The 24,784-nt window shown below is 47.1% G+C and overlaps 1 protein-coding gene across 2 annotated transcripts in view; it reads left to right on the top strand.

Moving 5' to 3' along the window:
• virma (vir like m6A methyltransferase associated) overlaps window positions 1-24,784 on the top strand; it is a 34,072-nt gene that overhangs the window by 665 nt on the left and 8,623 nt on the right. The window contains exons 2-16 of one of the 2 annotated variants that reach the window (XM_064339980.1): window positions 2,810-2,922; window positions 3,787-3,873; window positions 5,507-5,555; window positions 7,793-7,955; window positions 8,215-8,334; window positions 8,656-8,919; window positions 9,350-10,496; window positions 10,717-11,235; window positions 13,215-13,369; window positions 15,212-15,294; window positions 16,095-16,188; window positions 17,719-18,263; window positions 18,863-19,098; window positions 19,697-19,952; window positions 24,035-24,252. In XM_064339980.1, the coding sequence (XP_064196050.1) occupies window positions 2,810-2,922; window positions 3,787-3,873; window positions 5,507-5,555; window positions 7,793-7,955; window positions 8,215-8,334; window positions 8,656-8,919; window positions 9,350-10,496; window positions 10,717-11,235; window positions 13,215-13,369; window positions 15,212-15,294; window positions 16,095-16,188; window positions 17,719-18,263; window positions 18,863-19,098; window positions 19,697-19,952; window positions 24,035-24,252 (4,049 nt within the window). The remainder of the gene's footprint in view (window positions 1-2,809; window positions 2,923-3,786; window positions 3,874-5,506; window positions 5,556-7,792; window positions 7,956-8,214; window positions 8,335-8,655; window positions 8,920-9,349; window positions 10,497-10,716; window positions 11,236-13,214; window positions 13,370-15,211; window positions 15,295-16,094; window positions 16,189-17,718; window positions 18,264-18,862; window positions 19,099-19,696; window positions 19,953-24,034; window positions 24,253-24,784) is intronic. The other variant, XM_064339989.1, reaches the window with a different exon arrangement.

The raw sequence follows: 24,784 nt of genomic DNA, 5'->3' as shown, positions 1-24,784 counted from the left end.
CTTCCGCATCTTGCGGAACAGTTCAGATGTTGTTGCAATGAAGGTAGCTAGCTAGCTATTGCTGGCGGTAGCAGGCTAACTCACAATTTGTGCCTGTAGTCACAACACAAGCTGTCTAACGTTGCCTGCCTTTAATCCTGACAAACACAACAATGGCATTAAACCGCAAACGGATTGTGTTGTTCGCTACGAAATCTAATTTGCGAATCGTGCTGTATTGGGCAATACCAGATAACGTTATTTTTTTGGTACCGCTGAACGCTCTAGCCAACTACCGATCGTTTTCGTATATGGAACTTAGCTCGCAGGCTAGTAAATACGCAGACCTTGTTTAGATAGCATGCTGAAGGCTGTTTGATTCACTAACTGGCTAACTAGGTACCTATCTAGTAATCTGCTTAACTGAACGAACAGGCGGGCAGTTATCTGAGAAATATTTGTTGTTGGCAATAGATATTATTAGCTTGTCGTACGGCTGCGATTACTCTTTTGCCAGCCTTTATTACATTATTATTATGTTTACAAGGGTACAGGATTATTATTACAAGGGTACAAGTAAAAGAAGTTTCGTGCATTCAACCTAACTTAAATATGAGGGGGAAATAATCATTAAAATACTGACCGATGGCTTCACACGAGTTATGTACCTAGTATTTTGTAGACTTTTAGGTTTGGTGTTTTGTTGAAATTTTTAAATACTTTTTTATTCTTAATCTTAAATACAATAGAAATTCTGTGCATGTTGTGAAACGCCATGGAATGCACTTGGGATATTTTGGACCCATCATTTAGCCTATATAGAGCTTGTAGATAGGAGGGGAGTGTTTCTGCCCAGTTAGCCTGCCAACTAGGTAACAATGCCTGTACTGGTTCTGGTTGTCAAGGAACCATGGCATAAGCAACGATTTTTTTAAACCTGCTATCACTGATAACCAAATCTGAACATTTGTTCATTGTGTTTTTGTTGTAAAAATTTGCACCAGTAGTGTTTTATCTGTCTCATATAATGCAACATCACAGTGCTTGAACCCAGCAGGCTGCCACATTCTGGTAAAGGTCACTGATGTATGGGTGTGAAATGGACTACAGAATACTTCCAAGAGTTCAAACAGACAATAAAAAATATTTGCAGTTATAGCTAATGGTTGCAGTTCAGAATTTCTGCTCCTGACACTCATATGAATTCATGGTCAGTCGCTAAATAATAAAATCTCCCTCTTCAAGGTTTGAAGATGGTAGCCATTTGTGGTATCCAGTTGTAATGGTTAAAGGGATAGATGGATTTTTTTAAAAATTTTCAGTCCAGCATTTGTGATTAGCCCAGACAGTTTTTGTGCGCATTGAAAAATATTAAACCTGTCAGCCTTATGATGACCAGTATTGGGGCAATCAGTTTATTAATCAATCAATCAATAAATACACTTTGTGTAACCACAAAGCAGCTTGTCCAGAGGGTATACATTATGAGCACATAAATAGCATCTATTCACAATTATAAGCATAAAAACTGTTTTTTATATTGTGCATTAGCCTATATTGTTTTTTTAAAATCAATTTTATACCTACCTCAATGCCTGCATTGCTGCATGCCTAATGCTAGCCAAGCTACTTTCAGATTGAAATTGAAGCTACATTTAGTCTATGTCTGACTTTTTGAAATGGAAGAGTTTCAATTACGTTGCCAAACTTAATTAGTCAAGCTCAGTTACAGACGAGGAGTTGTAACACATAGAGGCTAAGGGGTCAGAGAGGAAAATAAAATCTGACATGCTGCCATTCCATTTGTGGGCAACTGGCCAAATTTTAAATAGATCTGGGTTTTCTAGAAGTAGTTGGTGAAAGTCACAGGAAAACAAAAAGTTTGCAAGTAGAAGCGCAACAAAATTAAGTCTGTTGCGTTGCTTTGACTGCCTTTTGCTCATAATAGTCTCACTTGTAGACTGTTTATTAATGCCGTGATACATATCCCAATCATTTTATCTTTACAATTACACCAGACCAGCCAGTGGAGGATACATTCCCCCTTTGTAGCCAGGGTCCTACTGAGTTTTCTTCCCATCCAGAAGTTTTTTGTTTGTTTTTGTTTACCTCAATTGCTTGCTTCATGGGGGTTCAGGCCTGGTTGCTGATTTTGCTGAGTTTCAATTTTGTTTCCTCTGTAAAAACATCTTTATCGCGGTTTCTGTATAAAATGCATGTACCCATAAAATTGAATTTGATCAATATTGGAAGCTGTGCTACTTCTTTTATTGAGCATCGCTATGTAGCTACTGTTACTATAAAACTGTATAAATTGAATTTTGTTGTCAAGAAAGCACTTTCTAGTTGATATTTGCCAAAAATGACTATGTCATGCTATACCTTTTTGCTGCACTTAATTGTATTTTGAATGCTAAGTAAAAACTGTTGTTCGCTAAAGGAAAGTATAAACGTGAAACTAGCATTGTAAAATAAAAAGCAACTGTGGATGGTGAACATTTTTGTCCATCATCTATACTGGCTGCTTGAAATTAACAGAAGCAGGCAATATGGCTGATGGATGAAAATATTCACAAGCGAATCTCTTTGAAATCTGGAATGTTGGAATAGATTTGGTCTGACGTGAATATCTCAACCATAGTATGATGACTCAATGATGCTCAATTCAGGCCCCCAGTCTCTGCAGGCCTTGCATGCTGTCTGAGGCTAGGGTGAAATTAACATCCCATAAAGTTCAGCTTCAAAATGAGTGGTGTATGGATAGAGGCTAACCACAGATTAAGCTTGGATTCACCTAAACGCGGGTGTTTTGCTTCCTGTTTCTCTCCAGCTCACAAATGTTGACGTAGTGCGCTTCCCGTGTGGGGTACTGATCACAGAAGTCCGTGTCATTCCTCCTGGGATCAAAGCCCACAGCAGCCTCCCAGACAGCCGAGCCTTCGGGTGAGCGCTGGTTTACTTCTACTCGCTGGTTGTCTCAACCCGTATTTCCAGTGCTTCTGGAAAGGAATGTTACAGTTTGTGAGATTGATGTCCACTAAAATATGATAATATGATTGGTTCTAGAAAATGTTTAGCTTAGAATTATGGCTGATTTAATGAATTGACTTGACTTGCCACCTCCGCTTCAACTAGATTGTAATTAATCAAAAGTAACAAAATGGCCATAGCAGCATAAGGTTGAGCTTGACAAGTGGGGTGTCTTTCTGGGTGTAACTGCAAGATGAAATAAAACTCATGTGCCAGAAACGCAGTTAACAAGGCAGTTTCCACAAAGCAGTCATTGTGTGGGACATTACATGTCACTTTTTAAAAGGAATTATGGTATGTTTGGTTAATAAAAGTCTAGAACCTTCCTTCCAGGTTCTTTCTCTTTTAACTGATACATTAAAACTGTGTGCATGGATAAAAATAACAATTGAATTTTTAGCACCTAGATGTTATTGAATACAGTTTGAGTTTGTGTAGGCATCCAAGAGATGTCAAGTATGTTTGATGACATGAATTTAAACAGTCCTTCACTCGTACAATATAGAATGACCTATGATTTCATACCCGCTCCAACCTTCTGAACGCTAATCATCCCCTCACTGGGACCTAAGAATGAACCTCTGTGCAGAGTGTCTGATATAGCCTACTGAAGTTGGCTAACATCTTGCATAATGGGCCTAGGGATTCACCTGGCATCGTCTCTCCTCCTGTAATGTTTGAGGTTTTCAGTAGTTTTTTCAGAGATTATGTGCAGGGCTCTGGGGAGGGCCTGCGGGGGCGTTGTTTCCTAACCCGCTCGACGCTCTCTGCTCTCAGGGAGACCTCGCCCCACGCTTTCCAGCTGGACCTGTTCTTCAACAACGTCACGAAGCCCAGCGCCCCCGTCTTCGACCGGCTCGGCAGGTGAGCGCTCCGGCGTGGCCGCTGTGCTCTGAGCACGCGCCCTGCACACTCAGCACACACGCTTAAGTAGAGCGCAGTACTTTTCCAGCCGACACCTCTACAGGAGCAAGGCAGCACACTGGGAGTGGTTTGCTTTGTAGAAGAGCAGGGTGGGATTAATTACACAAACTGGGCCTCAACGCTCTACCTGACTCCTGTCCCTAGCTTACTAAACTGTTGAGTTAATAGCAGGACGCAGCGCCTTTGCTAAGCAAGCACACTTCACACACGTCTTGACTGAAATGTGCATGTCTGTCTGAATACAATGCACCAGATTGGCCAGTAACAATGATTCAATTTATTTCATCCGTGAAATGTGAAATTACTGTGCTAGATCCTGACTAGTTGTAAGTAAACCGAGCACTATGTACACTTCAGTGGTAGGAAAATTGCAAGCATGGTTTGACTGAATGGCCTGTTATCGTCATCATGTTAGTTTGGTATATGTTTTTCTCTCTTGTAATGTAAGTTTTCTGCACAACATGTAGATTTACCTGCATTTCTAGCACATCTCCCCCCGAAAAGGCATGTTACACACCTCAGCATTACTCAGTGCCAATGATGTTACTAAACCTTCTTTCATAATAACCTAAGTCAGTGTTGTTTTCGTCTATGATTGTGTCATTGCAATATCAACATTTGAAATCAGAAAAGACTACTGGAAAAAAGAGAAGTGAATTGGAATCTTATTCTTCAGCCTTAACATTTCTAAAATATCAGACCTACAACAAATTCTCGAGCCTTCAGGACCAGCCAACTAAAGTTGCCAAACATAACTGAATTTACTTTAATAACGGTAGCTACATAACATGTCCAAACGCTGACCAGCCACTTGATTTACGTTAGGTTACCCACCAAGGCGATCTTTTCTTTCCAGTACTATCCCAGCTCAAAACACTCCACTGTAGTAGCCAAACCATATGCATTTCTTCTTCTTCTGTTGGCTACATGTTTTTTAGATTTAGCCCACAAAGAAAAGGGGTAAAGCCCATAAACATCCAAAACTCTTTTTAGAATAACAAATGCTGGCAGACAAGCAAGGACTGGGCAAAAGTGCTCACAGACACAGATTGCCAGTGCATGATAGCAATGACTTAGCATGGCTGTTTTATAGTATTTTCAAGGTGAAAATCCTGCATAGTATGCCTTTAAAGCAAACAAGCAAGCATACATGCAGTATGTGTTTCTCAGTGATTACTCAGGAATTAGCTTACATGTGTGCAGTGTTTGTGGTTCAGTTATTTTATTTATTTAGTAAATGCTTATTTGATAGGGACCATCAAATAAACATTTAATTATCCAGTGTAATGCATCACAGCATTTGCAGCTTCTACTAATTTCCATTGCCTGTGCCTGTTTTATTATTACTGATTTTGAGTGTGACCTGGTAGATTAAAAATGGCATTAATGCCATTGTAGTCTGCCTTTTTGCATGTTTTGACTTACTTTCATCACAGTGCCTGGGCCCACACTCTCTGTCTGTTGGAAAATCAGAGCGCTCTGTTATCCTCAATCTGATTTTTATTATACTCAGTTTGCTCTGTTTGTTTTGAGAAAGTTAAAGTCATTGAATATGTCTCCCTCTCTCCTGCAGTCTGGAATACGACGAAAACAAATCCATAATTTTCAGACCCAATGGAAAGGTAAGTCTTTTGTTTGTTTAACTTTAGTATTTTCTCATCATCTAATGAGTTAAATCTCTGTTCCAAATTGATATATTTGAAGATCCGAAGGTCTGTATTGAGATATCAATCATCTGTATTACATGATTAAGATAAGAAGAAAGTTAGAGACAACTTGATACTCTCTGTCTCAAAGCTATGTGGTGTAACCTTACCTGTTAAGCTGTTTTTTAGGTTTCAGGTAGTGAACTACTAAATTAAAATTTCACTGAATAAGGTCATATTTAATATGTGTATATATATGTGAGTCTGTTATTTATAATGGCAAGTATGCTGTTGTAGGTATGAGTCATTTGCGTATTTCAGTGGTGAGGTGGTTGTATCCCTGACAGGAACAGGCAAGTTGCCTCAGGGCTTCTGGGTAAGGTAGAGGGACTACCACACCCACCCGAGCCCCACACATGCAAACGCACAAGCAGAAACGCACACGCCCCACTCCCAACAGCCAACGGAACCCAACAGTCACATGCTTCCAGTCTTTAAATGCTCATGGGGTGATCTCAAAGTCAGCCCCCCCCCCTTCCCTCTGCCAATCACAGCGTTAGGATGATTAATATCTGTGATGCATGAGCAGATAGCGCTTTCATGTCTTTTCTTTATAGGAAGGCTCAGCTGCTTACTGGCAGTTGGGCACAGCAGTCGGACTCAGTTGCCAGCCTCTGTGGTGAGCCTGGTCAGGTGCCGTTAGGACTCTTGCGTCAGGCCGTGATTGTTGACTACCACGCCTCATGCTGAAAACAGGCGGAGCCAGCCGATAGGCGTGTTTTCAGTTTGCACTGATTCATGGACGTGGATTAACAATATACACGATTGAATAGCTATTCCCAAGAATACAAATATCTTCTTTTGTTTGTTTTTTAAATTTTTTACAGCAATTCTTTGTTTGGTGTGGTGTTCATTTCAGGGCCTTCTCTTGCATGCACCTCCCAAGACTGGTCTTTAACAGGATGGGGAAAGTCACCTGAGTTCATATGTTGCACCAAAATTGTACTCAAATTTGGTTTTATAATGGAGGGGCGTAAGTGTGCTCAAAACTAAGGAGGACCAGGGAAAATGTTTAATTTTTTTATATTCAGTGTGTTTAAATCCTGAAAGATGCATGCTTGCTTACGAGAGAAGCCCTCCTTCCTGCTTTGCTGAAAAAGTACACGCTGTACCCTACAATGGAGCAGTATGTACAAATGAACTAGAACAAATGGATATGCCACTGTAGTATGGAATTACTGAAACATAGCTCATCTCTGCTATGTTATGGTGGTTTGTGATTAGACTATGAGTTGTATGGTGATTCTGTCTCATTGTTTGACTGGGTGTACCGTTTAATGTTTGGCTGGGAGCTTTCAGAGTGTAATTTGTTTTATGTTTGGTCAGCATTTTGTTTAGGTGTACATTGTTTATTTCTGTCTGGCAGTTGTATGGGTATAATTAATTTATTATTTGACCAGGAGTTGTCAGGATTAAAATGGTTTTTGTCTGGCCAGCACTGGGGAAGTGGTTCAGGCCAGGGTCATAGCCTTGACAAGAATTTTATGCTTTCAGAGCACTTGCTTGCTGTCTGGCCAATGTTTGTAGAGCTCTCTGTCTCCAGTGTTGCCAGTTTGTAGAGCTCTCTGTCTCCAGTGTTGCCAGTTTGTAGAGCTCAGGGTCTGCAGTGCTGTCAGTTTGTAGAGCTCAGGGTCTTGTGTTGCCAGTTTGTAGAGTTCTCAGTCTCCAGTGTTGCCAGTTTGTAGAGCTCAGGGTCTCCAGTGTTGCCAGTTTGTAGAGCTCAGGGTCTGCAGTGTTGCCAGTTTGTAGAGCTCAGGGTCTCCAGTGTTGCCAGTTTGTAGAGCTCAGGGTCTCCAGTGTTGCCAGTTTGTAGAGCTCAGGGTCTGCAGTGTTGCCAGTTTGTAGAGCTCAGGGTCTGCAGTGTTGCCAGTTTGTAGAGCTCAGGGTCTGCAGTGTTGCCAGTTTATAGAGCTCAGGGTCTGCAGTGTTGCCAGTTTGTAAAGCTCAAGTTCTCCAGTGTTGCCAGTTTGTAGAGCTCAGGGTCTGCAGTGTTGCCAGTTTGTAGCGCTCAGGGTCTGCAGTGTTGCCAGTTTGTAGAGCTCAGGGTCTGCAGTGTTGCCAGTTTGTAGAGCTCAGGGTCTGCAGTGTTGCCAGCTTGTAGAGCTCAGGGTCTCCGAGGCTACCAGTGACACTACCCGCTCTGCTGTTGCCAGGTGAACACAGACGGGCTGGTCCTGCGGGGATGGTACACCAGCCTGACGGTGGCAGTGTACGGCACAGCGGAGAGATCACATGGGCACGAACGGGACTCGCCTCCCCCGCCCCCGCCCCCTCCACCCCAGCAGCAGCAAAACCTGAAGAGGAACGTCAAGCATGGTATGCAGAACATCCCCTCCGTTTCCTTCTGCTGCTGTCCTAATGATATATGCCATCTCAGGCTGATTTAATGAGGCCCCCACAACTGTCTTCGATAAATTGGTCGTGATAAATAACATAATTACAATGTTCTTGACTGCTCGTGTAATTGAGATATTACCTGCACTATGATGTGCTTGTTGTGAATGGCTTTCCGTAGATTGGGGAAGGAGAGACGGGAGCCCGCACTCTTAATGAATGATATACATTATTTCTGTAGAATGGGAGAAAGAGGATCAGTACAATGGCAGCCCCCCCAGGCCACAGCCCAGAGGACCCAGAACCCCCCCGGGGCCCCCGCCACCTGACGACGATGAGGAGGAAGCTGTCCCAGTGACCGGTAAGAGTTTCTCCACCCCGGGGCCAGCCCCCCACCCACCAAACAAAAAGAAACAAATGCCCATATAGATATTTTTTATTACACTAACATCATCAGTCGTGCCAGTAGGGTTAATGTTCCTTTATATACATTCAGGAAATGAACTAATACTCATTCATTTAAGAAATCTCATAGAATATAAATGTCATTTTTAATCCAACTGGAATTTCAGTTCATTCTCTGAATTGACTGCATTGCACTGGGTTTGACCCCTGACCCTGACAGGTGCTATTGATTCCTCAGGCTCTTGTCATTTCTCAGAGGATCTTTGTGATTTTCCAGTCGGCGCAGAGAAGGAGGAGGGCACCGAGGGGCGGGACGACTACCTGGAGCCCATCTCCCCCGAGCGCGGCTCCCTGCCCCTGGAGGAGCCGTACTCCGACGAGGCCGAGCCCGAGGAGGAGGTCGAGGAGGAGGACGAGGGCGGGCCCGAGGAGGAGGAGGACGAGGAGGACGTGCGGACGGAGGGCAGCCTGGTGGAGGACGAGGAGGACGAGGACGAAGACGAAGAAGAGGGTGAGGAGGAGGAGGAGGATGAAGGAGAAGGTAGGGGGGCGGGGCCAGGGGAGGGGATGCGGGCGCGACTGCCGCGAGCGCCCGCGCAGCCAGGCCTCTTACCGTCTCTCTCCTGCGTCCGGCGCATCCCAGCATGCAGTTCCAGCTCCCCCCGGCCGTGCGCCCTTCTAGTTTACGCTCTAACAGTGGAGTGATGCCGTATCCTTTTACATCCTAACACCTGTGATTTACTGTTGCTAATGGCAAGTAGCCTGTTAATGCACTGCAGACACACTGCATGTGAAACAAGTAATCATGCATGCAGCCAGTGATGTTATTCTGTGTGTGTGTGTGCGCGCGCGTGCGCGTGTGCATGAGCATGTGTGTGCGCGTGTCTCCACACTTCGGGCTGAGCAGAAGCAGTTGTTGATTTAGAAAAGTGTGTTCATTAGTTTTTGTTTTTTTTAACTGGGTGTTGCAGGAGACGATGGCTATGAGCAGATCTCCAGTGATGAGGAGGATCTGGAGAACGGGGGCTTCAAGCTGGCCAGCTTCAACCTGGTCTACACGGCCGAGGACCTGGCGGCCGTGCCCACCGTGCAGTACGACCCCTACGAGCGCGAGATCCGGCCGCTGCTCTACTTCAGCGCCCCCTACAGGACTAAGTTCGAGCTGGAGGTGATCAGGCTGCGGGACTCGGGCCTGCAGGACGAGGTGGCGAGCGAGTCGGCCGCCAAGCTGACGGAGCTCCTGGAGGCCTACAGGGAGGACCGGGGGGCCAAGTGGGTCACGGCGCTGGAGGAGGCCCCGGGCCTGATGGTGAAGGGGCTCAGCTGCCTGGCCGCCAAGGAGGCGGAGGAGGCCCCGCTCCGGCAGCTGGCGGACTGGACCGCCCAGGCGCTCTGCCTGCAGGTGGCGCTCTCCCAGCCCATCGCGCTCAACGTGCGGCAGCTGAAGGCGGGCGCCAAGCTGGCGTCGGCGCTGGCGGAGTGCGGCGCCCGGGCGGCGGCCGCCCTGCTGGAGGGCGGGGTGGCGGGGCGGCTCATGGAGCTCCTCTTCGCCGAGCACGTCTCCTCGTCCCTGAAGCTCAACACGCTGCGCTCGCTGGACTCGCTGATCAGCATGTCCGAGGGCATGGAGGCCTTCCTGGGCGCCACGGCGACGCCGGAGGGCCCGGAGAAGAGCGCGTACCAGCGGCTGGTGGAGCTCATCCTCCTGGACCAGACGGTGCGCGTGGTTACCGCCGGCACCGCCATCGTGCAGAAGGGCCACTTCTACGAGGTGCTGACCGAGCTGCAGAAGACGGCCGGGCAGTGGGCCGAGAGGCTGTCGCCCGCGGCGACCGCCGTCGCCATGGAGGGCGACCCGGAGGCGGAGCCCGGGCAGGAGAAGGCGGGGAAGGAGGAGGAGGCGGAGCCGGAGAGCCCCATGGACTTGGACCACCTGCTGGCCTCCTCGGACATCAGCGAGGGCGAACTGGAGAAGCTGGCCGGCGTGCTGGACGAGCTCCTGCACCTGCTGGAGACGGCGCCGCACGCCATGGTCCAGCCCCCGGTCAAGTCCTTCCCCACCAGCGCCCGCATCACCGGGCCCCTGGAGAGGGATGACCCCTACCCCGTCCTCTTCAGGTGAGGGCCACCGTTCCTCTGACCAGAAGGGAGCATCCTTCTCTATCCTGGTGGACCAGGATCATTTTTAAACTTCTGCCTGCTAGTATATGGATTATTGGCTGACTGTCCAACGGCATCTACAGCTTACTGTGTGATGCAGGCCATGTATTGGCCTATGCATTTTAAAACATCATTGGTTTGTAGTGGACCACCTTAACGTGCGGCCTCTCCTCTGTAGGTACATGCACACGCGGCACTTCCTGGAGGCTCTGACGGTGGTGCTGTCCACGCCGGCGGCCAGCGCCCACCCCAGCGTCCTGCAGGCGGTGAAGGACCTGCTCCGCTTCCTGGCCCAGACCCAGCAGGGCCTCCTCTTCCTCATGTCCGAGCACGAGGCCACGAACCTGCTGGTGCGCGTGCTGACCCAGATATCCGAGGCGGACGCCGAGGCGGAGCCCGGGGCGGGGCTGGGCGGGGCCGGCGGGCCGGGCGACGCCCCCGGGGAGGACGACTTCGCCGTGTGGCTGATGCAGGTGCTGCACGCCCTGCAGGGCGTGGCCGAGCTGCTGACGCACTGCGGGGCCGAGGGGGGCCTGGAGGAGGGGGACAACGCGGAGGTGCTGGGGACCCTGCACGCCCTCTACCTCATCACCTTCAGCGCCACCGGCCGCGCCGCCGTCTCCCACGTCTTCAGCCTGGAGCACAACTTCTCCTGCCTGGTCACGCTCATGGAGCACTACTCCAAGGAGGGGCAGGGGTGAGTCCCGTGCACACTGGAGGACCACTCTCAGTGTGTGTGTGTGTGTGTCTGTCTGTGTGCGTGTGTGTGCGTGTGTGTGCGTGTGTGTCTGTGTGTGTCTGTGTGTGTCTGTGTGTGTTTGTGTGTGTCTGTGTGTGTCTGTGTGTGTGTGTGTGTGCAAGTGTGTGTGTGTGTGTGTGTGTGTGCGTGCATGCTTGTGTGTGTCTGTGTGTGCGCGCGCGTTTGTGTGTGTGTGTGTGCGCGTGCGTGTACACGTGTGCTTGCATATGCGCATGTGCACCATTTGTCTTTTGGTGTCTGGTGGTGTTTATTGATCATAATATTTACACAGCCATTTGTAGCATTGTGCGAAAGATAAAGAGAAAGCGGTTAATTTGAATGTCACACTCTAGCTGGCTTGCTCAACATAAGTAAATTAAAATGGAATTCGCTCCTAGTGTTTTTAAATATTATTAGCCTGCGTGGCAGAAATTTGTTTTGATCAGAATGTCGAAACATTATGTGTAGCTTATTTCATCCTGGTAATCCTGCTGTTTCACCAAGCTTTTGTTACAAGTGTCTTCATAAAATTAGAAACAACATAGGTTTATTATGTTATTATTGTGAGTTGGCATATTATGGTAAAATAGTTTTTTACAAGTGAATTTGTGTAAAATGCTGATTTTGACATGTCCTGCATTTCAAAGATGCAACATTCCATGGGCTAGCATGACTACTGCCTGCACATGCCAGTTCAATTTTCCTTGAATCAGCAAATCTGTATCTGCTAGACTGGCTGACTTATAAGGGTTATAACATTAATTATAAAATGAAACAGTTTCAGTTCATGTTTGCTGGTTGGTAGAACAGCATGTGAATCCGTGCTAAAATATCCAATATGTAACAGTTATCATGCTGTGTATCTGTTCACCTTGCCGTCTAATAACAACGAGAAAATGTAATTGTATTGAATCCCACAATGCAAAACACTGGTAAATGTGTCCATTGGTTAAAAAAGTAAATTGAGGTAAACTGCATTATTGCCTCCCACTTTAGAGACCTAATTGGGGGCATTAGATTATCTAATACCCCCATTTAAATGTTAATGTCAGTTTATAGTCCAGAGTGAAATGTGACTAATCTTTAACGCCATTATTTTATTATTTTTGTTTTTATTATTTTTTTAAGTAAGAAGCCTGAGGGGATCTATGTGATGTAATACTTGATCAGTTTGGGACATGTCTATGAAGGAAAAGTGTGCAAACTAATGAAAACAGTGAAAATGCTGCTTTTAAATACTGCCTTCCATTTGAGACGGCCTAAATCTCTAAACACTTTGCTTTAGAGCTGTTGTTGCTAAGCGACAGTGATGTTTTAAAAGAGTCTTTCTGCTATTACCGTTTTAAGAGAGAGGCAATCCTAAACAATGTGGGGGGTTTTATCACCTTTGTTGGGGTCCCATTTTTAATACTTCCCTAGGAACTGAATGTTCTTCTAATCCAAGGAGTTGACTACAGGCTTTTGTTCAGATAATTGCTTCACGCTTCAGTGCTCAAATCAAAGTGAACGTCTCCCAGCCTTGTCTCTAAGGTTTTGGTAATCCAATATTGAGAGAGCTAACTGATCTGCATATCTCTAGCAGCTGAACAATAGCTCTCATCTTTTTTTTCCCTTTTTTAGATTGCTGTTAGTATTTTTAATGCACTTGCCATACACGTGAACGTTTGATTTCTGCTTTAAGTCAGTGTGAATGTTTATGTGTTATGAAACGAGACCCCAGGGGGGTATTTAATCGCTCCATCACACACCGATAGCTGGATCTGGGGAGGCAGGCTCCTGAATCCTCACTGAATCCATTCTGGCTCTGGGTTTCACTGTCAGCCCTGGGCACCCCCTTATGCCCTTTAGCGGTGTGTGTTTCTGGAGAGGCCGACGTTAGCCCCTCTCTCTCTCTCTGAGCCGCTGCCCCGCTCTCTCCTCCTGTCTCTCCGCCCCAGGGAGGCGAAGGCCCGGAAGTCGGTGACGTACAACTACGCCTGCATGATGGTGCTGCTGGTGGTGCAGTCGTCCAGCGACCTGCGGATGATGGAGCACTACGCCGCGCAGCTGATCGCCATCTGCAAGGCCGACGAGAACAACGCCAAGCTGCAGGGTACGTACTCCACCCACCCCCCCACCCCCATCTCCTGCGGGGTGTTTTTTGTTTTAGTATGTATGCACTGCATTTTGTTCATGTCATGGTCATAACTCCTCCTAACCCCCTCATCGTTTCTCACACTTTTCTACTTCAGACTGTACTGGAAGTAGGTGTTCGTAACTGCATTGACGAAACTCGGCAAAATTATATCACTGCCAATCACTGTAGGTGTTTTTTAAAAAATCGGATTGAACGTTCTCACACCCATACAAAAGATTAGGACGCTGGTACAGTCCTCTTGGAAAATTATAAAGTGATGAGCAATGCAGACCGCCCACATAAAATTATTTATGTTTTTTTAACGGCACGAAAGCAAACACAAAGAAACCCCAGCATTCCTGTTCATGCCTTTGTCAGGGGTGGAGCATTACTTTTCTTTTGGTATACACACTTGTGAGCGATAATTATCATGGGAGGCGCCCCAAAGATCAATCAACGTTCTCTACATACATACACGTCTCCTTTCCCTCAACTGAAATATTTCAACTCTGACACACATGTCACATTCAATCATAATAAAACATTCATTCAGCGTTTTATTATTTTATCAGCGATATAATGGCAAATTAGTAATGCTCCATACGCTCTATTGGCTTTCTGTGTTTTATCGGTTGGTATCTTCTCACATTAGCTGAATATAAACAGAGAATTTTGTATTCAGTATGAATGTGAAAAAAACTGTATACAATATTCTGCTATTTTTGAAATCATTGTCTTAGCAGGATGAGCCGCCCAGCAGCTGTAGTAATGCTTTTTGGAACATTTTGACTTAATTTCCATAATTCAGGAATTATACACGCAGGCGGAGAACTGCGGTAGGCCAAGCTGTTGAATGCTGGACTGAACAATTTGATAGTAGTTATTTCTGTTAAAACAAGAAATAAATGCTTTAATTTTAATTTGTCAAAACGCATTTGGGTTCCTCCAAGCGAAACATTGCCGCAGTGTCTCTGTGTGATGAGACATCCTTGGGCTTGTAATTTGCCCTGAAAAAGAGCGTCTTTAATTTGTGTGTAATGTGGGACATAATGTAATGGCATCATGACAAAGAAGAAGCCTTAGATTGTGCTTGTGCTCCACCTCGGCGATTAGTCACTCATGTCTTCACACCCTGAGCCTGGCCCACTGAGCACCTGCGAAGCCGAGCTTAATCGCGAAAACAACGCGCTGCCTTCTTTTCCTTGTTATTGTGATATAATTGCTGGTTGGACCGCAGCCCATGAACACTGTGTGTCTGTGTGCGTCTGTGTGTGAGTGTGTCTGTGTGTGTGTGTGTGTGTGTGTGTGTGTGTGTGTGTGTGTGTGTGTGTGAGAGTGAGGTTTTTTAAATCGCAGAGTTGATGTCAGCCTCACATTCATGTCCACACTTGGGTATTGTGTGGCACAATGAAACGTCCACATCAGGGGCCAGGAATCTTGTATATAATGCAACCTTTCAGCCATAGTATCTGCTTGTGTATTACATGTATGAGAATGTATTATTGAAACACAGAAGGCCTTTGAAGGCCGCAAACATACAAGCCAGGAAAACGCTGGCGTCACCCAGTTCTAAACCTCATTCCCGTGTTTTATTGGTTAAACCATTGGCCATCCTTAAAAAAATCTAATCCTGCTGCTGTAGCAGGATTTAACACAGCATGTGATTAGGAGATCTGTCCCCTTTGGTAATAACAACACCCAAGCCAAGTGATGGGTTTTGATGTTGCTGAGTGCAAGTCACCAGAAGTAAGGGATTTTGCCGTAATCTGGCGTGGCGGCAGTCCAGGACTGAGGCAGGGGTGTGCTCCTCTCTTCCAGAACTCAGCAAATGGCTGGAGCCCCTGGAGAAGCTGCGGTACGAAATAAACTGCATCCCGAGTCTGATCGACTACATCAAGCAGGTGAGAGAAAGGCAACCTCGGGCAGGCCCGGACATTCCCTTTAAAACCCCCGTCCTTCTCCTTAAAGGTCATGAGAATTAAGCCCCCTCCGCGCAGGCTTCGGTTACAGTAGCTCACAGCATGCAAACGGCTCGCAGCCTCTCCACGTTTAACATTAACATCATACCTTTGAACTAATGCGATGCGTACAGAGATCCCAGAATGCCCTGCAGCCAGCGCAGCCAGTCAGATTACGGCATGCCGCTACAAGCTTCGGAACAAACTGTGATCCCAGCCCCGTACATTCAGTTGCCTGGAGCATCGCTGCCATTTTCTGCTGTTCACTTTTCTCTGGAGAGCAAGCCAGTTCGGTCTAATGCCTCAATCTCAGGAACATAAAAAGCTGTTAAGCCTTTGCACTGCCAGTAATAATTAAAATGTAACATGTTTAATGCAGCCAAAGTACACTGTGGCCTGAACTCAATCAACATTTGTTCTTGTCTTTGATTGGCACACAGGCTTTCACTGGATTTTAGTGAAAGCACTCTTTGGGGGGGGTGGTGAATTTGGGTGATCACTGAATGTTTTTGATGGAATGCGACAAACAAAGACTGACTGACTGTCGATTTCATTGAGGCCTGTGTCACCGAAACACTTGTATTTTTATGTATTTTTTCTATCCCTCCCTAAAAAGTTGTGATGTGTGTGTTTTAGTGATATTTTACTAGCAAGGAAAGTTCAAAGTGTTTTTATTTGACATGGCTATTGTTCCAGTACTTTAGTGCTTCATAGCAGCTAAAAGCAATTTTGTGTCCCTCCAGAACGTGGAGAACCTGATAACACAGGAAGGCGCGGGGCTGATTACTGCTCTCCGGGTCCTCTGCCACATCGCCTGCCCACCACACGCTGTAGAAGGTACCCCCCTACCCCACCCCACCCCACCCCACTCCAAAGGGCTCGTCTAATGTTTCTTTAAATAAGCGGTGTCCCGGAATAGCCGAAGGGCTCTCTCACTGTTCAGCTGTCGTGGATGGTGCACATATTTGTCTTTTTGTAAGGATGTAGGTCTCTCTAGTACAGTTATTCAGAAGACCTTTACATTTTAAGTATAATGTATCATTAAGCTTCATGACAAGTGACTTATGACTATGTGAACCGTGATCCATGTCAGTGATATGCGAGTACTGTGTATGAATGGTAGGCTATATGACCTGTCTTTATGAAGGGTCAGAACTGAGCCTGTAAATGGTAAGTGTGATCTCTGTTTATGTTAAGAAGTGAGTTCATTGTTGACTTACCTGGTTAAATGGGTTAAATAAATCAAGTTGAGTGCAAGTTGTGTATGTTAATGCTGTGTGCGCATGTTGTGTGTGCGTGCGTGCGTGTGTGTGTGTTAATGGTTCGTGTGTGTACATGTGTGTGTGTGTGTGTGGGTGAATAGTGTATGTGTGCATGTTGTTTGTGTGTGTGTGTGTGTGTGGGTGGGTGAATAGTGTATGTGTGCGTGCGTGTTGTGTGCGTGTGGGTGGGTGAATAGTATATGTGCGCGTGTGCGTGCGTGTTGCGTGTGCGCGTGTGTGTGTGTGTGTGCGTGCTTATGTTAAGCGTGACCTCTGTGTGTGCGTGTGTGTATGTGTGGGTGAATAGTATATGTGTGTGTGCGTGCGTGTTGCGTGTGCGTGTGTGTGTGTGTGCGTGCTTATGTTAAGCGTGACCTCTCTGTGTGCGTGTGTGTATGTGTGGGTGAATAGTATATGTGTGTGTGCGTGCGTGTTGCGTGTGTGTGTGTGTGTGTGTGTGCTTATGTTAAGCGTGACCTCTGTGTGTGTGTGTATGTGTGGGTGAATAGTATATGTGTGTGTGTGTGTGTGTGTGTGCGTGCGTGTGCGTGCTTATGTTAAGCGTGACCTCTGTGTGTGTGTGTGTGTGTATGTGTGGGTGAATAGTATATGTGTGGGTGCGTGTTGCGTGTGTGGGTGAATAGTGTATGTGTGTGTGTGCGTGCTTATGTTAAGCGGGACCTCTCTGTGTGTGTGTGTGTGTGTGGGTGTGTGTGTGTGTATGTGTGGGTGAATAGTATATGTGTGCGTGCGTGTTGCGTGTGTGTGTGTGTGTGTGGGTGAATAGTGTATGTGTGCGAGTGCGTGTTGCGTGTTGCGTGTGCGTGCTTATGTTAAGCGGGACCTCTCTGTGTGTGTGTGTGTGTGTATGTGTGGGTGAATAGTATATGTGTGTGTGCGTGTGTGTGCGTGTTTATGTTAAGCGTGACCTCTCTCTGTGTGTGTGTGTGTGTGTGGGTGTGTGTGTGTGTATGTGTGGGTGAATAGTATATGTGTGCGTGTGTGTGTGGGTGAATAGTATATGTGTGCGTGCGTGTTGCGTGTGTGTGCGTGTGCGTGCTTATGTTAAGCGTAACCTCTCTCTCTGTGTGTGGCGCCCCCGCAGGCCAGCAGAAGGACCTGAAGTGGAACCTGGCGGTGATCCAGCTCTTCTCGGCCGAGGGCATGGACACCTTCGTCAAGGTGCTGCAGAAGCTGACGGCGCTGCTGCTGCAGCCCTGGCGTCTCCACGGCAGCACGGGCCCCACGCTGCAGCGCGTGATGGTGCTGTCGGCCGCCTGCGGCACGCTGCGGCTGCTCCGCTGCATGCTGACCGAGCTGCTCCGCGGCGGCGCCTTCGAGTTCAAGGACACGCGCGTCCCCTCGGCGCTGGTGGCCCTGCACATGATCCTGTGCTCGGCCCCGCCCTCGGGCCGCCTGGACCCCGAGGAGCAGCGCGTGCAGAACCACGTGGTGGACATCCTGCTCACCTTCACGCAGGGCGTCAACGAGCAGGTGACCGACACCGAGGAGACGCTGGCCAACAACACCTGGTCCCTCATGCTGAAGGAGGTGCTCTCCTCCGTGCTCAAGGCCCCCGAGGGCTTCTTCTCCGGCCTGGCCCTGCTCTCCGAGCTCCTGCCCCTCCCGCTGCCCCTGCAGACCACACAGGTAGGCCCCGACCCTTCAGACAGGACAGCGAGTGGCTACTGATACAGGGGTGACTTTCACTCAGCACGAGAGGATACTGATACAGGGGTGACTTTCACTCAACACGAGAGGATACTGGTGCCGAGTGAAACCTTCATTCCCCACAACGAGAGGTCACTGTAGTGTGGGGTTTTTGGTTTGTCCTTTATGGATCAGAGATATTTTAGCCATTGCGTTTCAACCACGTTCTAATATTTTAATCACCATATTTTAACTGTGATTCGAGAGAAGGGACTGAGAGCTGTCAGTCACAGCTGCTAATGAGCAGTGGCTGCAGATGACGTGACTCAAATATGCTAATTAAGAATCGAAATGGAGATTCCAGAAATGGGACTGACCCCAACCCTGGCCCTTTGTGAAGAATATATATAAATTCTGTATATCAGCAGTTGGCTGGGCTTCCAGATTTGGCTGCTTGGTAGTCCGTAGGAGAACCTTATGAACTAGTGCACCCCTGCCAAGGCCCTTTTATGTTGTTTTGCTGTCTGCACGCTGGGTAATTTCCACGGGCATGCTGTGTTCCTGTTCTCACGGCTCCCTCCCTCCCTCCCCCCGCTCAGCTGATCGCGCCGCAGGACGTTGCCGTGGCGCTGAACACGCGCAAGCTGTGGAGCATGCACCTGCACGGGCAGGCGCGGGCGCTGCAGGAGATCGTGCGCGCGGTGAGCGGCACCAGCTGCCAGCCGCTGCTGGCCATGCTGCGGCGCGTGTGCGTGCAGCTGAGCGACCTGGCCTCGCCCACCGCCCTGCTGGTCCTCAGGACGCTGCTGGAGCTGCTGCTGGAGGACCTGCAGCCGTAAGACGCCCCCGCCGGCCCCCGCCACACGCACCACACACGCGCCGGCCCCCGCCACACGCACCGGCCCCCGTCACACGCACCGCACACACACCGGCCCCCGCCACACGCACCACACACACGCACCGGCCCCCACCACACGCACCACACACGCTCGCTCGCAGTTCTGCTACTGCCGGATAAGACTCACTTTACATTACATTTATTTAGCTTTTATCCAAAGCGACGTACAAAAGTGCATATCATGGTCATTGGACAACTACAAAACAGTTCAGTACGGTACAATACGCATTTCGTGCAGCTATTTTTAGCCAAGAACACAGTTCAGTTCACACAGTGAACACTATTCTGACCTATCTTATGCCAAGCCAGACTAGGGAGAAGACCAAGCTACAAGTCCAGTCATTTGCGTACTTTTAGCGTTTACGCGCGCTCGCCGATCCCTACGACACGCGCACACTCGCTCACAGTTCTGCTGCTGCAGGATGAGAGTCTAGTCATTTATGTACTTTTAGCGCTAGCACCTTTAGCGTTTACGCGCTCTCGCCCGCCACTGAACTGGCGCTCACCGTGCGCTCCGGCCCCTCCTCTCCCGCAGTCCCGCCGAGGGGAAGGAGCGGACGTGCTCGGGCCAGACGGCGCGCCTCCTCGCCCTGCTCGACTCCCTGGCCTCCCACCGCGCCTGCAAGGTGGCCGCCCTGCACCTGCTCGGCGGCGCCAGCCGCGGCGACGAGCGGCTGGCCGAGCTCTTCCCCTGCCTGGTGTCCCTGCTGGCGCCCCCTACGGACGGGAACCTGCACCAGCAGCACTGCGGCGAGCTCGCGGCCTCCTTCTTCCAGTCCCTGTGCGACCAGGTAGCCCCGCCCTCCCGCTCCCCCGACCGCACACACGACGCCCACCGGCGTCAACACCAGCTGCTGCCGAACGGGAACTCGCAGGGCTCCAGTGAAGAAGGGTTAGCTAAGTCAGTGCTAGGGATGGGCATTTGGATGATTGTCAGTGCTGGAGTACCCAGAGGGAATTTTGATGGAGTACACAAAGTTCTTATTGGCTCTTGTGAGCAGGGGGTAGGCTTGATACACTAATCAAAGTATCTTAGTTACTTAAAGTATTTAAATCATCTCCATCTCTGACAGCCAGAAAATACTAAAATATGCCCTAGGGAAAAAAGCTTTGATAATGATTTTAAAAGTATGGCTGGATGTATGTCATGGAAGTTACCTATGTCACAGATTCCTTAATTTTTTTCTGTTTTTTCTGGGGTGGCTTTTGGATCGGGGGGTGGGGGTGGGTCACTGACACGCTAATTCATTTCAAACTACTGGTAAATTTCTTCCATCAATTACTTTGTCCAGCTGGGAACACAAATTGGACCTGTGCAAATAATTTGAAAAAAAAACAAGAAAAACTCACATATACACTCACCGGCCACTTCATTAGGTGACAGGAGTAGCACCCGATGTGGTCTTCTGCTGCTGTAGCCCATCTGCTTCAAGGTTTGACGTGGTGTGCGTTCAGAGATGCTCTTCTGCATACCTCGGTTGTAACGAGTGGTTATTTGAGTTACTGTTGCCTTTCTATCAGCTCAAACCAGTCTGGCCATTCTCCTCTGACCTCTGCCATCAACAAGGCATTTTCGCCCAGAGAACTGCCGCTCACTGGATATTTTCTCTTTTTCGGACCATTCTCTATAAACCCTAGAGATGGTTGTGCGTGAAAATCCCAGTAGATCAGCAGTTTCTGAAGTACTCGAACCTGTCTGGCACCAACAACCATGCCACGTTCAAAGTCACTTAAATCACCTTTATTCCCCATTCTGATGCTTGGTTTGAACTTCAGCAGATCGTCTTGACCATGTCTACATGCCTAAATGCATTGAGTGGCTGCCACGTGATTGGCTGATATTTGCATTAACGGGTGCAGTTTGCAGTTGAACAGGTGTGCCTAATGAAGTGGCCAGTGAGTGTATATATATATATATATATATATATAGATCGCACCATGGGGGTTAAAACAATGTTTTTATTGTATATAGGCTATCATAGTTGGCTGAAAAAACATAGCAATAGACCAACCGAAAAGTTCCGTAAATCTGTAGAAATATTATCATTTTAATTAATCAGACCTTAAATAAACATATTGTAGACTAAAACATCCTTATGTGGAGTTTTAATTTTATGTAATAATTTCACTCAACTTTTTTGATGTAATTTACAATACTTGCTGAGAATCATTAAGAGCAGTCAAACAACATCGGTGCTGATTGGTCTGGTGTCCTTGATGAGGCCAACAATGTTGAAAACTCCACTTTGAAGTCTCAGCTGCTGCTGAGGTAGCTACAGACAGGCTTCTTAAAACTAGCACCATTACCCATAAAACAACTGCTAAAGCCATCATGTAAAAATAAATAATGGACTGAACATGTTCATTCACGTGGATTAATGAGTACTGTATAGTGCTTCTGCAGTCCTTGTCTTTTGGGTACTCGAGTCCTTGTGCACTCGTGCCTATCCCTAATCTGTACTAGTCACTATGGATAAGAGTGCAAGCTAAATACCTAAATGTAATGTAAATGTATCAGGGTTCAGTGGGCTTTGACTACTTTAATCACTCCTTATTAATGGAGGGTACTCCTGTTAGACTGATGGAGCTGATCACTCTTCTTTACCGAAGTCAGAATGTGCCAGGTGCTGTTCAGTTGCTTACTCTAAAGTGTTTAAGGCCAGAGATTTCTACATTAAACAGTATAATAACCCATTATAAATGATAAAACCTACTTTATATCTCAGCCTAGCAGGTAGCAATGGAAAGGTTTGCTAGGTACATTTGTAATTTCAGTTTGTCATTTTTTCCGTCAGTTAGTTCTTTTATTTAATTAATTTTTTTTTTTTTTTAAACTGTTGTTGGTATGCATTTTGCGGTATTATGTTGCTTGGTTACAAACCAGCTATGTCTGTTCTTTCATCTGGATCATCCACTTAATAGCTGATCGTTCCCTGCCATTATTTGTTGCTTAAAACCCAAGACATAAGTGAGGAACCTGAGCTGATTTATGATTCACCTTTCAGGTCATACCAATCCTTTTACAAGCGACTGCTTTAAAGAGTTTAAGAGTAATTATCATGCTCTTTATCATACATGTATTGCTATAGTTTGTTGTAGAAAACAGTTTTAACCAGATTGAAGTGAATATAAGTAAAAACCACTGATACTTAGTGTTTAATCTTGATAGATAAGGGATCATGCAGTTTATAAGGAAAAGGTGCTAATTTATTTATGGTTTGTGCAACCATCCTCAGTGGTCTAGAACTGGGGTAGGCAACCCTTATCCTGGAGCTTGTTTTGTTAATTCAGGGGTTGGCAACTCCTATCCTGGAGCTTGTTTTGTTAATTCATGGATTTCCTTTTTCCTTTTTCTGGAGTTTTTAAAAAATGTTTTATTAGGCTAAAATAAAAATTCACCCAAAAACAATGCAGCATTCCATTCCTTTAAACATTGTCTTGAAAGACCATTTAGGTAGCGATTTCCGTGTTTCCCTTGTTCAAAGCACAAAGTGTTTGTCTAGGATGTCTATGAGATGGGAATTGATGGGAGATGTATTACAAGGCATGACAAAATTGTAAAAAATATTTTATTTACAGTTTATGAAAATAAACAAGCATTTAGTATGTATTGCTATCACCGTAAGCGAAAATAACAACACACATTTTACAAAATGCTGTGAATTGTTTCCCTTAATGAATGCAGGTAACTGTGCTGGAGGAGTTTCAACATTTATTCTGAATATACCGGCCCTAACTCTGAATAATCAATCAAGTTTCACACATCTTTGGTACTCCAGGCCAGGTTTGCAGTAGGACAATACAAAACTCAGTTTTTGGTCAGCCATTGGATAGCTATAGAAAACTGGGGAACACAGCGTTCAGAAGTAGATTTGTACATAGGTTTGCATTTGTAACATTCTTGCTCTTAATTTCCCAGTGGCCTCCTGGATCCCGCTTCCAGTACATTCATTCAGGCTATTCCGGTTTGAATGATAGCTTGTGAAGGCGTGCCCAGTGTAATTGTTTGTGTTTTTCTATGAAAGGAGAAGAGATTGCGAAGGTGTGGTTACCGGTCCCTCCTCGCGCGTATCAGGAAGCGCGATGTGACTGCGGTGCGCGGGCGCTCTTATTTCCGGGCCGCGTGGCGATCCCCGGGATCGCTCGACAGCGAGGCGTGGCACCTCGGGCGTTGGGTGGCCCTGGCGCGTTGCGACACGGCGGCGTGGGCTCTGGCTGGAAGCCAAGCGGAGTTTGAGCTTTTAGCAGCGCCATCGCCCCGCCACAGGCACCCCCCCCCCCCAGCTATTCAGCGGGACAGGAAAAGCCGGTTCCACATTTTTTCCACTGATTTAATTTCTTATTTTTTCTGGTTCTCCTCTGGGTGAGGTCAGGATGAATGGGCCTGGGTGTTTGTTGAGGGCTTAAGGGGAAATCCCCTGGAAGCCTGCCGTGTAGTTTGCGCCATTTGCACACTTTTTTTCGAGGTCTGCGTGGTTTTTGCAAGCTGGTCAAGGGTCAGCCAGGTCCGTCTTCATTAATTAGCCCAGCTAACTAACTATCTAAAGCCAGTATCCCTGTACATTTAATACAGGGATACTGGCTTTAGCTAGGATTGTGACTCAGATAAAGAGGTAATACCAGCCTTGGCCAAGCAGTTGTGTGAAATACTATATCTTAAGACACCAGTGAAATTCTTGCATATTAATGGCAGTGGTGAAACAAATATGTGTTTCACCAGCGTTCAGAATAAAATTCTTCTTTCGTATGGTTGATTAGTAACATATGTCATTGAGAATTCTTAGGGATCTGCTAGAGTATTTTCTGGCTTTAGAAACACATTTGGTCCGGGTTGTGGTTAATGCTGTACGATTGTGTGGCCCTCCCCTCTCAGGACATTGCCCTCATGGTGAGCACCGGCTCGGACACGCCCCTGTCAGAGGCGGAGCAGCTGGCCAACGCGCTGCCGTCGCGGGAGATGCTGTCGGCGGTGTGCGACGCCATGCTGGAGGTGCTGGGGAACCCCGACAGCAGCTACGCCCTGGTGCTCACGTGCATCCGCACCATGATGTTCCTGACCGAGCACGAGTACGGCTTCTTCCACCTCAAGAGGTATGTCCTGACCTCTCACCTCTGACCTCTCACCTCTGACTTTGAGCTCGCTGCTGTACGTCCACTCACCATGTTCTCAGAATGTAACACCCCTGTGGGGTACTGAATGGTCATATCATGCCATTATGAAAGCCCTTAACTGGGGGTAAATGTTTTGGTTGGACATTATGGCAAAGATGATGCACACACTACTTCCAGTTTGGTGGTCCTATAGCAAATGCATATTAACATAACTGCAGTGAGCAAGGCTTTTTGGCTAATTTGAAGAGCTGATTGACTCCAGCAGAGACGCAGAATAGTAGACTTAAGCCTGTGTTGGATTGGTTGCCGCCATGACAAGTGGAGTGGGCTGCTGTAAGGGGGCCCCCAAATCTAATCCTGCTTAGGACGCCCCAATAGCTAGGGCTGAGGCCTGCATTAAGGCACATCTTGTGAAGAAGGCAGGAAAACTTGTGTTTGTACTTTCTGAATTTTCTGTCAGATATTTCTGTGATATTTGGACTGCAGTATTTCTGTCAGTTTGGACTGTAGT

Source organism: Anguilla rostrata, chromosome 1, assembly GCF_018555375.3.
Source record: "Anguilla rostrata isolate EN2019 chromosome 1, ASM1855537v3, whole genome shotgun sequence".
Classification (NCBI taxonomy): domain Eukaryota; kingdom Metazoa; phylum Chordata; class Actinopteri; order Anguilliformes; family Anguillidae; genus Anguilla; species Anguilla rostrata.
This window is presented reverse-complemented; position numbering and strand designations above follow the sequence as displayed.